The 14,596-nt window shown below is 38.2% G+C and overlaps 1 protein-coding gene across 50 annotated transcripts in view; it reads right to left on the reverse strand.

Moving 5' to 3' along the window:
* Window positions 1-14,596, reverse strand: part of LOC101165843 (receptor-type tyrosine-protein phosphatase delta) — a 496,394-nt gene that overhangs the window by 39,996 nt on the left and 441,802 nt on the right. For 22 of the 50 annotated variants that reach the window (XM_078936119.1, XM_078936115.1, XM_023966289.2 and 19 more), the window contains 10 exons: window positions 13,079-13,087; window positions 12,341-12,358; window positions 9,537-9,647; window positions 8,568-8,579; window positions 5,358-5,627; window positions 4,111-4,692; window positions 3,310-3,455; window positions 2,971-3,115; window positions 1,176-1,481; window positions 166-359 (listed from right to left, as the gene is read on the reverse strand). In XM_078936119.1, the coding sequence (XP_078792245.1) occupies window positions 166-359; window positions 1,176-1,481; window positions 2,971-3,115; window positions 3,310-3,455; window positions 4,111-4,692; window positions 5,358-5,627; window positions 8,568-8,579; window positions 9,537-9,647; window positions 12,341-12,358; window positions 13,079-13,087 (1,793 nt within the window). The remainder of the gene's footprint in view (window positions 1-165; window positions 360-1,175; window positions 1,482-2,970; window positions 3,116-3,309; window positions 3,456-4,110; window positions 4,693-5,357; window positions 5,628-8,567; window positions 8,580-9,536; window positions 9,648-12,340; window positions 12,359-13,078; window positions 13,088-14,596) is intronic. The other 28 variants (XM_023966322.2, XM_078936107.1, XM_078936109.1 and 25 more) reach the window with 11 other exon arrangements.

Here is a 14,596-nt window from a genome sequence, read left to right on the forward strand (position 1 = left end):
AGTTGATAACAGGTATAAATGAAAAAATATATCATCAATTGAAAAGGAACTATTGGTATTTTTGACATATATCGAAAGATATTAATGTCGTCCGTCCAAACGTGTGAGAGAAAAAGCATTACTTCATGTCACAAATGAGGTGGCTGGATGTGGGAGGTGTTGTACCTGAGCATCATCAATCAGGATGTCCTTGATGACTGGCTGTCCTGTGGGCTCCCCATTAACCATCCTGACATAGTGCACCTGGTATCCTCGGATCTGACCGTGCTGCTTAGTGGGCACCGGTGAGCGCCAGATAACTTTAATTGATGAGGAGTTGACAGCCTCCACCTCAACTTTACGAGGTGGCCCACTAGGAACTGGAGGGGATACCATGGGATAGAAGAAAAAAGATCAAAATTATAGAGAACCCCTCAACCCTTTTGTCAAGCCTTGCCCAAAGCTGTAGCGCAAAGTGCTGCAGTGATAAAAAAAACAAAAAAACAAAAAAAAAGGCACAAAAGTGCAGCAAACTGCATGACAGTAACATTTCAACAATGGTAAGGGGGGAAAAAAACAAGCGCAAAAACAGGTCTGACATCTGACCTAATCTTGAAACATTAAAAATGAGTAGAGTGGATTTTAAAAACATGAGAAAAAAATGATTTTTTTTTTTCAAAATAGAAAAGCCAAAAGAAGCTTCAAGAGTTTCAACAACTTGAAGCAGTTCAAGAATTTTGGCTATGAAATTAGGGGGGAAAAATGATTTTAAAAAAATGATTTTCTCACTCATGAAGGGAGGAAAAACAGTTCCTGCAAAAGCATTCTCCCATCTTTTCTCCTTCCCACTGTCCCGAAGAAAATGTTTTCAAAAAGAAAAATCTGCAATTCCAAAAAAGTGGAAAACTTTGCAGTAGTTTTAAAAAGACAAAAAGACGACAGCTGGGACTGGAAGTAGAAAATGCCATACCATGTGTTGAAATTTAGCAGCATTAAAAAAGAAAAAGAAAAAATCATCGTAATTGTTGTTTCAAAGTCCGCAAAAACCGAAAGAATTGTCCAGCAGGGCTGAAATGATGGCAGTCATTTTAAAGGGTGGCAAAGACGGTAAAGGTAGATATAGGCAAGGTAGTTAGTAGTTCAAGGGTTAGGTTTAGAGGGTTGGAAGCTGAAGTTTTGCCTTAGCAAACACATACCATCCTCCTCCGTGCGGATGAGGTGTGGCAGGCTCTCCGGTCCTGCTCCAACATCTGTGTGAGCAGTGACCGTCACACGGTACTCTGTCCATTTTTCCAAGTTCTCCAAAAGGTACTGGGAGCTTTCTGGGGGGATGTTGGAGATTTGACGGGCAGCTGTATCCTCCCCTTCAGTTGGAGCGTAGCTGACGGTGTACTGCGTTATGATCCCGTTTCGTAATTCCACAGGGGGTGCCCGCCAACTTACCAGGATTTTGGTGGAGCTGGGGCTAGAGCACTTTACTTCTTCAGGCGGGCCTGCAGGTTCTGCTTGGTTTGTTGTTGATTTTTGGAAGCAGGTACAGTTTTTTTATGTTTGTTGAGGCCATTTATTGTGTTGGGTTGGTTGTTTGCAGAGGAGTTTCATTTTTTGGATTTGATTAGGATGGTGATGGCAGAATTGACCAAACAAAGGAGGAAAAAAAAAAAAAGAAAAAAAAAAATACAATGATGAAGAAGCACAAGAACTCATGAGGGTAAAAACAGGGTATTTTTAGATCAATAGAAGCATCGTTAACAAAAAAAAAGATGAAATAAACAAAAGGGACACACTTAATGAGTGAAGGGTGTTGAAATGACAGCTTTACAACGTCTCACCTACCTTTTGTCATGATTTAAAACAAAAGCAAAATAAAAGATAATAAAAATTATATATCCTCATAATTAATTCCTCAGATCCCCTTAATTTGCCAAAATAAAATCTACTTTAAAGGAGAAGAATAAAAAAACTTCTACTACTAAACTAATGTAACAGTCGAGACAAAATTCTTTTGCAAGCAGTTACCAGCAATCCAAAATCATAAAGGTTGATGCTGTCTCTACTTTAAAAAAAGGAAAAAATGTTGCATTTGTCACCAACCTTTCCGAAGCCTGTTGGATGTGGTAAAAGCCTGATTGTACAACAGAGAACTTCCCAAGGAGACATGACTGATTTATTAGATTCCAATAACATTGACATGCACTTTTGCACCGAATGACTAACTTCATACCTACCTGATCTCTTCCTTTCTCTGTTTTAAGTCCTCAGATTTAATAGATATTCATACAAACCGAACAAACTGACCGAAAAGCAGCTTTAAAACAACTTAATTTTACAATTAAGCTTTTTATCTGTTTCTTTTTTGTTCCCATGTTGACATAAATCTGAGGTCTACAGGACAAATATGTCCCCAACTACAAAGAAAGGGCTTTTTTGAGCTCTCCATTATGCTTTTATTTTGAAACTTTTCTCGTTTAAATTAAACTCTAGGGAAAAAAGGGAAATCACACCCTAAAAATATGTGACTGCATTATAGAAAGCTCAATCTAAGGTTTTAAGTGTTTTTCAAGTGTTTTTGGATCATATGCGACATCAGCAGACAAGGCTTTAAAAAAGAGGTCAAAACAAAAGCCAAATCAGACCGTTTAAAAAAAAATAATGATTTTTTTTTTGTAGTGTTTAGAATTTGTAGAACCTTGTCTCCTGACTGTGCAAAGAAAGCTTGATACACTGGCTATACAACTTCTTTAAAGTGAATGCTGCGTTGTCAGGGAGGCGTCGGTACATTTATTTCTTATCCAAAAGTCATCATCACAATTTTCAAATGCATCAAACACATGGCAGAAATATCTAGGCCCAGTAAGGCACTGCTGACATTTTTTGTCACTTTTTTCCAGCGGATGCATCTCATGAAAAGAAAAATGTTTCCAATGCATTTGAAAATGTGTTTTTCTTCCCAAATAGTTAAAGCCCTTTGAGATAAGGAAGAAGACCTACGTGTCTGTGGAGTTTCTGCAGAGATCTCACTGGTGTAAGCTCCAACTCCATGTTTACTACGGGCCGCCAGTCGAAAAGTGTAAGTGGTGAAGGGCTTCAAGTCTTTCAGGAGGTAAGTGGTTGTTGGTTCAAAGCTGATTTGTTTCTGTTGAGAGTTGGACACAATGACAGGATGCACACATCACGTATAAAGGGTCTATGAAAGCAGCCATTTGGCCAAAAAAAGTAATTTTCAAACTATTTATGACTTATTCACAGTTTTGCTATAGATTTTGAAAAATGTGCAGCTCTTTCATTGATGTTAAATAACATGGTTCTAATATTTTTGTCAAACCGTACCTCCTCTTTGTCGTCTCTCTTTCTGTAAATGAGTTCATATCCTGTGACTTGATTTTCTTGTCCAGTCTGTGACGGAGTGTTCCATGAAAGTAGTACACTTGTTTCTGATTTCGCTTCTCCTTTAAAGTCGGTTGGCTGGGAGGGAACTGGAATGAGAATGGAGAAAGCAATTGATTAGAGTCTTTAGTCTGTAACATTTGTTCTCATTTTGATGTTCACCATAACCTGCCATTAAATCCACTGCAACATAGCCTTTTGGAGTAAAACCAATGGATTTACTGTCAAAGTATTTGCATTTAAAAAAACAGTTTGATTAATATTCATAGACCAGGCCCAGTAATCTTTTAATCTATTTTAAAAGCTTTCCCAGTGGTCTCATAGGACTATGCTGTTTTTATCCAAAATAAAATAAAAAAAAACAGTGTCATTTTCTAATAAATAGTTTCTGCAGAGCGGCGGTAGTTCATTAAGTATTTGCCTCTGAGTTGTGGGTGGGATTGTTGGTGATGAGCAACCCCGTCCCCCCTTCCCTACCCCGTTGTGGGATTTTGTGGCAAAACGAGCATTTTATCTATGTCACAAACACTTTCTTTTTCAAACTGAATTTTTCTTTCTGCTCCTGATTCACAATGATTTGAATAAATACATACTCAGAAAAGCTATTTTGAGCTGAATTGTGTTAATATCTGTCCTCCATTATCAGAAATTGAATGTTAAAAATACAATTTTCATCATAGTAGGTGTAATATGTTAAAAAATGAAAACCTGTTAGGTGGTAAATGGATGAACGAGTAAACCCACCTCCAGTTTTGGCGATGATCTGCAGGTCTGGCGAAAGTGGCCCATCGCCCACGGAGGTGTACGCCAAGACCTTGATATTGTACGTCTTGTTTGGGATGAGGCCGTGGATGGTGACAAAGTTCGACCCCCGAACAATCTGCTTCTCCCAAATGTTAACGTGTTGGGTGGGATCCATGGTGTAGTAGACTCTGTACCCCATAATCTGCCCATTGGCCTCCTCTGGTTCATCCCACTGGATAACAGCTGTGGTGGCGCTCATCATGTGACCTCGGACATGCCGTGGCGCTGTGCTGGGTGCCTGCTCAGCTGTTTTGGCCTCAATGCTCTCGCTGGGCGGCCCTCTCCCAATGTTGTTAACCGCCACTACTCGAAACTCATAATCAGAGTAGGGACTAAGGCCGCCCACGCTGTACCTGGTTGTGGCTACTCCATTAATCTCCTTGTACAAATCATCTGAGTACTTGGACTTGTGCTGGATGATGTAGTAGGTAACTGGTTCAGGATTACCAGAGTCCCAAGTCAGTGTTATGCTGGTGGCTGTACGCTCGGTCACAACTGGGATGCCTGGAGCCTTGGGTAACGCTGTGGTGGTAATTATAGCATTAATATTAATAAAAAGCAGTCCATACAGTAAAGACAAGTTTGTTTTCCCCATGTTTAGCCATGTTTTTGTTATACTTTTATTTATCAGTTTAATAATTTAACAGGTAAATCTATGGCTTTAATTCCCCCACATCATGGCACATGCCAAAACATATTAGGGCAATAGATTGTCTCTATATGCCATGTGAAGTAGGCTACTGGGGGAGCTGCTGTCGGATTTTTATATGGTGACTAATATCATCATGTTACGTGTTGCAAAAACAAAGCTGTATGTGTAAGTGTGTGTGTATTTGTGTCTGTCCCCTGTGTGCCCACAAGACCGGTGACAACAATCACGGATGTCGTTTCGGTACACTGCAGAGCAGATATGATTACTTTCAGATAAGTCCTGTGTCTACCGAATACTCAAAGCCTCACTCGGTGCATTTCCTTCTCCCTCCTTCCAACATCTTGCAAGCAGAAACGGTGACCTTGTGGCTCTGCAGTTTCCCAGCTGAGTGATAAACACTTAGCTGTTTTTGAAGTGTGCTTGTGTCTGAGTTGGTTTAAGGAAGCCTCTGGGTTTGAGAAGCGTTTTTAAAAGATCCCCTTTCTTTTGCAAACCTAATACAGAAAAGGAAAAAAAAATCAACAAGCAGTCTTACCTTTTACAGTTATCTGAGCTACAGCCTCTATCACCCCGAGGGTTGACATGGCCACACATGTGTAATTGGCAGACTGTTGGACGTCGGTGAGCTCCAACACGTTCCGTCCAATAGGCATGTCGTCCTCGGGAGTGAGGTCTTCCGCACCCAGCATCCATTTGACATATGGCATAGGAGAGCCAACTGCTACACATGTGATATTAACACTGCCGCCTGGCATGATTTCATTGTCTGTGGGTGGAATGGAGAATCGTGGTGGCACCCGGCGTACTGGTGAAACGGAAAAACATTAGGTACAGTTAGAAATGGGAAAAAGAATCAACTTCCTTTCTGAAAAAAAAAAGTTACATGTACACCGGAAATACTCCCCAAGGAACACAAACTGATTTAAAATAATATTTCTTCAATGGAAATAACAATAATCGCAATTTGAAAGATTAACTGTAACTTTTAAATTATGCAAAATAAAAGTTAGGAAAGACTAATTTAAATTGGTACCTAAGTTTTAGATTGAGTGATAATTGGGTTTACACCAGCACAAGAATCATGCACAACAAACTGCATCAGTACAGATTTACAGAACTGCACAGAGTGCTGGAGAGCCGACAGCACTTCACAGTTGTGTGAGAGGAAACAACTTTAAGGCCGCACTCTTCCAGCTGATGTGAGATAATGTGCCGCATCACATCCTCGCATCACACAGACATATAGATAATAGATTGAATTTGCACAAACAACACAAAGAAAGACTTTTTTTACGTTTGTGTAAATAAAAACACGGGCTGTCAAATGTTATGAATTGGTAATTTGAACTATCTGTCAAGTTGATTTTTCTTGTAAGTAAGCATTTTGTTGTTGCCTTTAATGCCTTACAACTGGTTGAAGAATAATAAAAAGTAGTTTTAGACATGTATCAGCAGATGTGTGCTTTCTTTATGTTGGCGATTTCACTGACGAACAAGATGTCGAAGCTTTTTAAAAGAGCAACAGTAATAGTGGTTCACAGAGCATTAATCTGTCCCTCCGTGCATTTCTTGAATTTACCAGTCAATCTGTGTCTGAGAATGAATCAGAACCACGTGTGCATCATTCAGTGCCTTTCAGCAGGATCGGACAAAGAAAAGCAACACCAGAAGTCTAGATTTATAGAAAATCCATACGGCAAATGGAAGCAAGATCTTCCATTAGCCCAAAACATTTATTTTTCGCATACAAAAAAAAACATGCGTCTTATAATCGCCCAAAATATGGTTTGATATAAGGATGATATATTTTAAATGGATTATTATAAACGGTTGGATGTTATTGTGAAGACGCTAACGTGTAGCGATGTCGGATTTTGTTTTTTTAATTAGCGTGTTCCTAAAAACGTTGGGAGTTAGCGTAGTCAGAGTAACATTTGTTTTAGCTGTATCAGTCTGCTTTTTTATGCATATCAAACAAGATTTGGAGTTACAGGTATTGTGAGTATGGCAACACGGCTAATTCTTCAAACTATTGTGTTACAAACAAGTTCTAGAGTCACTATAAACACAGGTAATAAAGTCTGACCTACACTCAGACTTTTCTCAGCCTTTTTTGTCTCGCTTAATGTGTGTCGCTATAGTGTGGTGCACCTTATATTTGACGTAGCTTTGGCAATAAACTATTCATTCCGGTGTCCCAATTAGAGCGGATAATGTGGCAACTTGCATAATTGAGTGTACAGTAATTTAGGCCCTTTTGTCGACTGTATTATCACATCTAAGACACAGTTCAGATTTACAAAAACATAACATGAGACAGCTTCCAGGCAGTACAGCAAAAAAAAATCTACATTTTCAGAGAAGACATTGAACATTTTGAATTAACTTAAACATTTAAAATCACAGACTCATGGATAGCCTCAAGGCCTGTTATCGAAGGGTAAGAGAGTTCATCATGCATACAAGAATAAAAAAGGGGAAAGGGTGCAGGGTCAGAGGTCAGTTGGAGGACATGCCACACAGTAAATGAAAGGCTTATTCAGAAAGTGCTTGGCTAGCACAAGTTAAACAGCTCAGTGGGACGATGTGGAGGAGGAAGTCGGTGACAGAAAGAGGGCAAAACCAATTCGGTAAAAGCAACAAAAAAAAAAAAAGAACTTATTACATTAAGATTTATTTGGTTCGGAAAAAGTCCATACATACAAAGAAAGCAAACATTTTTGTACAACTTAAAGACAGGATTCAGATCAGACAAGTCAGTGTTTCTGCTAGTGGCATTTTCAATAGATCGGCCGATAATTTAGGTATATTATGACAAAAAACTGCTAAAACAACTTATAAGTCTAAAGCGTTTAAACATTTTTCGCGCCTATTCATTAAGATCATTTTGAAAACAGTAAAAGATCCCATGAGCATATATGTTTTTTTCTGTATTTGGCTACTACACAAGTCTTCCTGCTGCCTACATCTGACTCACAAAGCTCCTCTGTTGAGCAGTCTGCAGCTCTCCAGAGAAGAAATCTAGGGGAACTGCTTGCATTATTAAATACGGTTCTCTCATTCAATATTTAATTAATATCCAATTGAATCACACTCCCCACAGACATAATATTATCCTGCTCATTTGAATCATCATCATCATTACATTTCTCACGACTTCCAGATAACACTTTAAATACATCATTTTTTTTATGGCTTCCCAACATCCTCATCCAAGAGAAAAGCATCATCTCCTGCGAGCAAAATTGTTTTTGCCACTTGACGCTTCACTTTATAGCCCATTTTAAACAAAAGGTTGTTGTTTTATTTGTATTTTTAGATGGTGAAATCATCTCGACTTACTGGCCTGCTGTGCTGCAAAGTCATCAGAAAAACCAAGCAGGAACACTGACAGGGTAAGAGCGGGGTTTGGGGGGTGACTACTTCAAACATTAACGGGTGGACCATGCAAACGGACCGTCAAGGCAAATGCAAATATCGCAACCAACGTTCCCACCTGGAGGATGGAAAAGCATGCACCACCTGCTGGACAGTCAAGCATTCTGACAAGGACCGGGAGCATTCCCAAAGTGAACATGAACATGGATGTAAATCAAAGAACAAAATGATGCTAATTTAAGAAAAAAAAGGAAAAGTCTCTTTCATTTTGTTGACTTAAGACGTCATTATTTCTTGTGATGTAAAAAAAAAAAAGAAAAAAAAGAGAACTTGCTTTTGTTTTGTTCAGAAAGAAAAACACACCAACCTTCTCGTAGCTCTGAGGGATGTAGGGAATTTGATGCAGAACAAAATGAAATAAGGAAAGGAGAAAAACAAGGGAAACACAGAGAGTAAAAAGGCCATGTTTCAGGTGTTTAACTGTTACGCAGACAATTTCGAAGGATCTCGAAAGTGCAGGGAGCTCGGTGTATCTCTCCTTGACACCAAAGTATGGTTTTCCGGGTCAGCTTAGACATAATTATCAAGACACAACATTTAATGTATACAACGTATGTTCTGTGGAGTTTTTGGTTTTATTTTGTTGGCTTGATCTTTAAATTTAATTATTCTTCAGATCAAGCCTGTAAAATGCTGACGAAAAAAAAAACATCAAATCATTAAGATTATAGATCACTAGACTGTACTTCAATACAAACAGCTTGCTTTGTGAACAAAAAAGAAAAAAAAAAACGTTTAAAATAAATTGGACCTGACTGTGCATAAAAAGGAGAAGTTTTTAAAAGCCGTTCTACCAAAAATCAAGATCATTTAGGTATATGAATGACAGATTATTTTTAAAATGTATTTGCTGCTGCTGCTGACATTGTTTTAACTCAGCTCTTGTATGCATACATATAACGTTTTTTTTTTGTTATGTTGTTGTTGTTGTTAGACCACAGATTTTTATTTGAAATCAACAGAAACATTTCAATTATAAAACTTTAGTAATTAGTGGACAATTACAGCAAGCAGTCTTGTCACTAGTGTTAAGGTTTGGGATAAGCAACAGCACAAACCCAAAAGACAAAAAAGAGCAGATAATAAAGGTTCAAATCAGTGCAGGTAAGTCAAGTGCAAGGACCAAAAAATAAATCAAAATCTAAAGCATACTTACAATGAGCTGACAGGAAATTGACCCTGCTGACTTTAATAGACCTGTTTGCACTGTCTATATGTGTTTTTAAACAAAGTATTTCAAAATGTTGACTGAAATTGGTGGTCATGCGTTTCATACCTCTCACATATAGATTAGCTGGTGCAGAATAACGGGTTCCATCGTTGTTGGTCGCCACACATTCATACTTCCCCTGGTCAGACTCTTCGCTCTGCTCTATCTGGAGGGCTCCTGGTAGGGAATAACAAATGAGGCAGCCAAGTGCATGTGGTTAAAGCTGTGTAGACCATACTCAAAAGCAAAGATTAAAAAAAAAAAGAACAGCAAGATAGATTATCTTGAAAGAGGGCCAAATTTGCCTCACTCGTGTAATTTTGCTTTACCCTGGTACAAACTGGTAATTTGAACAGTTTGAGTAGAGTTGTTAAAAAGAAATCTGCATGAGCGAAACACTACATTTGTGCATCTGTTACCGGAGACACTATATTTTAGATCTTATCCTTGAACCATTATCACAGCCTGATCCACTGGTTGGAGTATAATTGAGGCTGTGCAGTGAAACTGTGGGTGTGAAATAGCTGCAACTGATAATCATGCAAGACCGTATAATATAACTTCTTTTGGTTTGTTGAAAAACCAACACACATTTAAAAAAAAGAAAAATGCAACCAAACACACAGAAAAAAGGTATATATACCTATCCTAATTTCTTAATATTTGGTTTACCTTGATGAGGACGGCTTCAGATAAAAAGTTTTAATAAAGCCCAATTTCACGATAAACGCGATTCGCGCGTCTATTTTGATTCCGCTGCCTCTCTTTCGACGCGCGGCAAATTCACTGCTCGACGTGTCTAAAAATATGTTTCTAAACTTGACGTGTGTGGGAGGAGCTACTATCAAAAGTTTTTAGCTTCATTGCTATATGGGAACATGGACTATGTATTTCATTTACAATGCATGTATAATTATTTTTTAAGAGCTCTACAAAAGCATCGGTAAGCACGTCTCCACGTCTGGGTTCATTAGATTATTCAGAGATTTTCCCAGTTCGGTGAGATTCACCATCTACTGCAGGAGTGAAGGGCACTTTCAGTGGTACTTCTGTCTCTCTGTTACCGAGTCTGATGTTTTCCTGCCCCGCATTAGTCAGAGTGGGGTAAAGAATCAAAATAGGAAGACAAATAAAGGAACTGTCTTAATCCAAATAAGAAAAAATATCACAGAGAAAGAGAATGACCAGATTCTCCTCCATAATGGTTTTGGACTCCCCTCGCTGGTTAGATCTTCAACATGCGGAGTTTATGATTGGTTGAAGCGTCTTCTTTGCTAAAGTTTAGATATTTGAACTCTGAAAATGGCGGCTTCAATGTCCGAAATGCTCAAAACACACTGCCGGTCCTCTGACTGATCTGTTCATTGATGTAACATTGAAACTTGATGCCCCCGACGCGCAAATCGCGTTTGATGTGAACATAGCTTAAGAAATACGCTCATCATACTGCCATTGATAGCAAATTATACAATTTCAATCTAAGGAATAGCGCCAAGACTGGCAAAGTACAACATGTCACTGGACTGGTCAATATGAGGATGATCAGTGATAACTGCTTCAGGGAAACATGAATCAAACGAAAAAAGATTTACAGTATAAAAAGCTGCATAAAAGGGGAGGACAATTAAAATAAATGAATTTAGAGATGATAGTTTTAGCATATTCAATCACAAATCAGTTGTAATATTTGGCCTATGGATCAATTTGGAGCTTCACTGGGGTGAAGCAACTAAAAAAAAAGGCAGCATGTGGAAAAAATGTAAAAAAGAAAAAAATGCTGCTTTTACATCTGGGAAAAAATATTGTTGAAGTTTTGTGTGAGGCAAAATCAACATTTAACCCTCTGGAAGAAAAGTTTTGACATGCAAATCTTAGGAAGAAATGTATGTCGACACAACTTACAACCTTCTGACAACCCTTAGCTGAAAAATAAAATGCAATTGTATTAGAAGACAAAATTCAAAATATTGGCCTGAGCCAACAAGAATGCAACCAACCACTGCTTTAGCTTATGAAAGCTACAAAAGACACCCAAAAAATCCACCAATGGGATCAGCAGTGTGGTGTCACATGACCCAAAGAAAAATAGTTGTCTGCATCCACAACTCTCCAGCTCTGTGTCACACGGCAAAAATGAGCCAATCAGGTCCTCGCCAGACTCTACAGTTTGCCTTTTCCCAAACCCTGAAGAAAAAAAGTCAAAAAGTAAAATAGCTTTCAAACCCAAGAAAAGTAAGAAAAATAGGTGAAAGAGAAAAAAAAGCACCGTAGAAACTTTATTAAAAAAGTGGTTGTTTGGGCTTTTTTGTAGAGTAACAGGAGAGGAAAGCAAATAGAAGAAATGGAAAAAAAAATAGTTTGCAAAGATAGAAAGATTTCTTTTGGGAGAAAAAAGCAGGAGAGAGGCAATGTTGTCTTCAGCATGTGATTCCACAGCATCTGTGCAACTTTTTTTAGTGCTGAACAAGAACAGCTAAGGGGGAAAAAAGCTTGGTTGTTTTAGTTGGACAAAAAGAGGGACACATGATTTGCTATGGCCAAAAAAGAAAATCAAAATCAACATAAAAAATAGAGTTTTAAAAATAATTGTCATTGGATATGCTTATTTGAGCCAGGGCAAGCATATCACAACTGAGCTAAAAACGCTACTGAAACAACAAAGAAGTTAAAAAAAAAGCATAGACCAAATGATGGAAAACAAATATAGTCAACAAAATATGACAAATAAGAAGGAATGTCGATGCGAATGTGTTGTGATTCGGTCTTTGTAAACAGGACAAAATGGAGGTGATTCGAGTGAATGGATGGCTTGACAGCAAGAATGAATTTGTATTATTTTCATTCTGTGAACGTCAGTTCAGCACTCTTACCTCTTATTGGTGTACCACCTGGGTGGATAATATGAATGCAAATAAGATTAGAAAGAAGAAGCATTAGTACGTGTAGATAGAGGCTGGGGGCTTTGGAAGAAGAGTCAAATTAGATTTAACAGGGTACGTAAAAATAAAGGTACTACAGGAAAGAGAAAGGAGATAGAAAGAGAATAAGAACTTTTCTGTATTTTACTGGCAAAGAAAGACACGATTCATCATAGAAAAAACAAACAAAAAAAAAAGTCATAGGTCAGAGAGTAGAACTTGTACATTCATGTACCACGGGAGGAGGTGCCATTTTGGAAGTGGCTTCTGAAGACCAGCTACTGGAAGGAAAGACTTTTGGTATATAAGGCTAAGGAGCAGACGCTGACCTGAGCTGGTCACCTCCCTAAAGCTCGAGACCTTTCCATACCTAGTCCACACCACGTGTTAAAAGATAGGGTGAGTAGTGGTTGGTCAGTGAGTGAGGAACAAAAATGTGAGGACAGGTCAATAGTTGGGTAAGTATATGAGAGCTCTAAACTAATGTTTAGTGATTGCCTCCAGATTAGGTGGCTACAGCTGATAGAGGAGGGACATTTGAACATTGTGGGGGTGAAGGCAGACTGTGTGTCTGGAGTGGTAGCCCTACAACTAAACTATCTGTTAGTAAAATGCATGCCATGCATTTTAATTGTTGTTGGAACATGGAAATTAGTGGGGGTGATGTGTGCTTTAGAGCTAAGCACTTACCAAAGGATTCTGTTGATTAAAAATACAGAGAGAAGAAAGACAGCATAAGAATAGGATTATATTATTTAAGGAAGTTTAGTTAACAAGGCTTTCTTAACGCTTTAGCAACTCTACGTGAATCAAAGTTGCAGGTTAGAAAGAAGTAAGGTTAGCAGGATGGCTAAACAAAGGACAGCTGTGAAATCCGTGAAGACGAGTGGTCAAACAAACAAGACTTCTTTTTTTCTTTCCATATAAAAGATATATGCTTCTTTTGTTAGCTGGCACATAAAACAGTAAATTAATATAGCAGATTTAGAAAAATATAGTGATTTTAGGGCTTGTGCATTAGTATCCCGGAAATAGCGCTAGAGTCCCATTTTTGCACACATCTGCCAGTTTTTGTTCATGTTGCCATTAATATGGTGGCTGCAAATCTTCCTCACAACTTGAAAAAAGCCCATAACCCTTCTAACACCGGAGCTTTAGCTCCAATGTTGACATTAGTTACTACCGTCACTCTTCAACCGTTTACTCCAGGGGTGTCCAAACTGTCTGCAAGATTTGGTGAGATGAAAACCAAGGAGAGCTCGTAGCTCTGGACTTTCTTCATCCATTTTAATAACATTAAAAACAAATGAATTATTAAATAAGAATTTCATTGCAATGGATTACTTTTCATTTGTTTACATAGAAAACAAATCAATCTTACCATGTTTTTATCAAATTATTGTGGATCTGTCAATTTTTCATGCCATTAATTCCCAGTTAGCTTGTTGTAGTTAGCATATCCTGTCTGCCTATTGATAATGACCTTATTGAAAACACCTACAGTGAGTTGGCATATTAGGAAGACAAAGTTGTATCATGTTTCACTGAAAAAAATATACCAATTTCCACTTGTTCTCAAAACGGTGTCCATAACTGTCAATGTTTTTTTTTTTTTTTTCATTTAAAGTTGACATTGTAGAAATGAGGTAGAAAATGTCACAGCAGGGTTGACATAATAATAAAAAAGACAGTGTTACCAAAGGTTTACAATGGTTTGAAACTTAATTTATCTGAACAAAATCAAGAAATAGTACACGCAGTTTTTAGAAAATGCCAGGGCTGCATATTGTTGATTTCATGAAAGAAGTTTTATGAAAGAAGGCTGTATTTAGCCCATAGGCCAGACTTTGGACATACCTGGTTTACGCAATTAACATAATTTCAGCAGATACTGAAGCTTTGCGCTGATATGCAACACACAAAGATCGCATTAATGGTCCTAAAGTTACGGTAGGTCAAAGAGCATGTGTTATTTAGGTTTTGCTGCGACAAATCCGAGGTTAAAGGGTTAATGGAATTATGCCCTAGCCCCTAAATATTAACATTTTGGGGGCGGGGACTAACGTACAACCACCTGTTAGCAACAAAGCTCTAAGACCATTTGTGGGATTTTAATGCACAAGTACTAAAGTAGTTTCTTGTAAGATGTTGAAATCAAACTCTGGATACTGGAGCAGGTACTGGGGGGTTGCGATACAGGCAAAATAA

Source organism: Oryzias latipes, chromosome 18 (assembly GCF_053564925.1).
Source record: "Oryzias latipes strain Hd-rR chromosome 18, Olatipes_Hd-rR_3.1".
In the NCBI taxonomy this organism is placed as follows: domain Eukaryota; kingdom Metazoa; phylum Chordata; class Actinopteri; order Beloniformes; family Adrianichthyidae; genus Oryzias; species Oryzias latipes.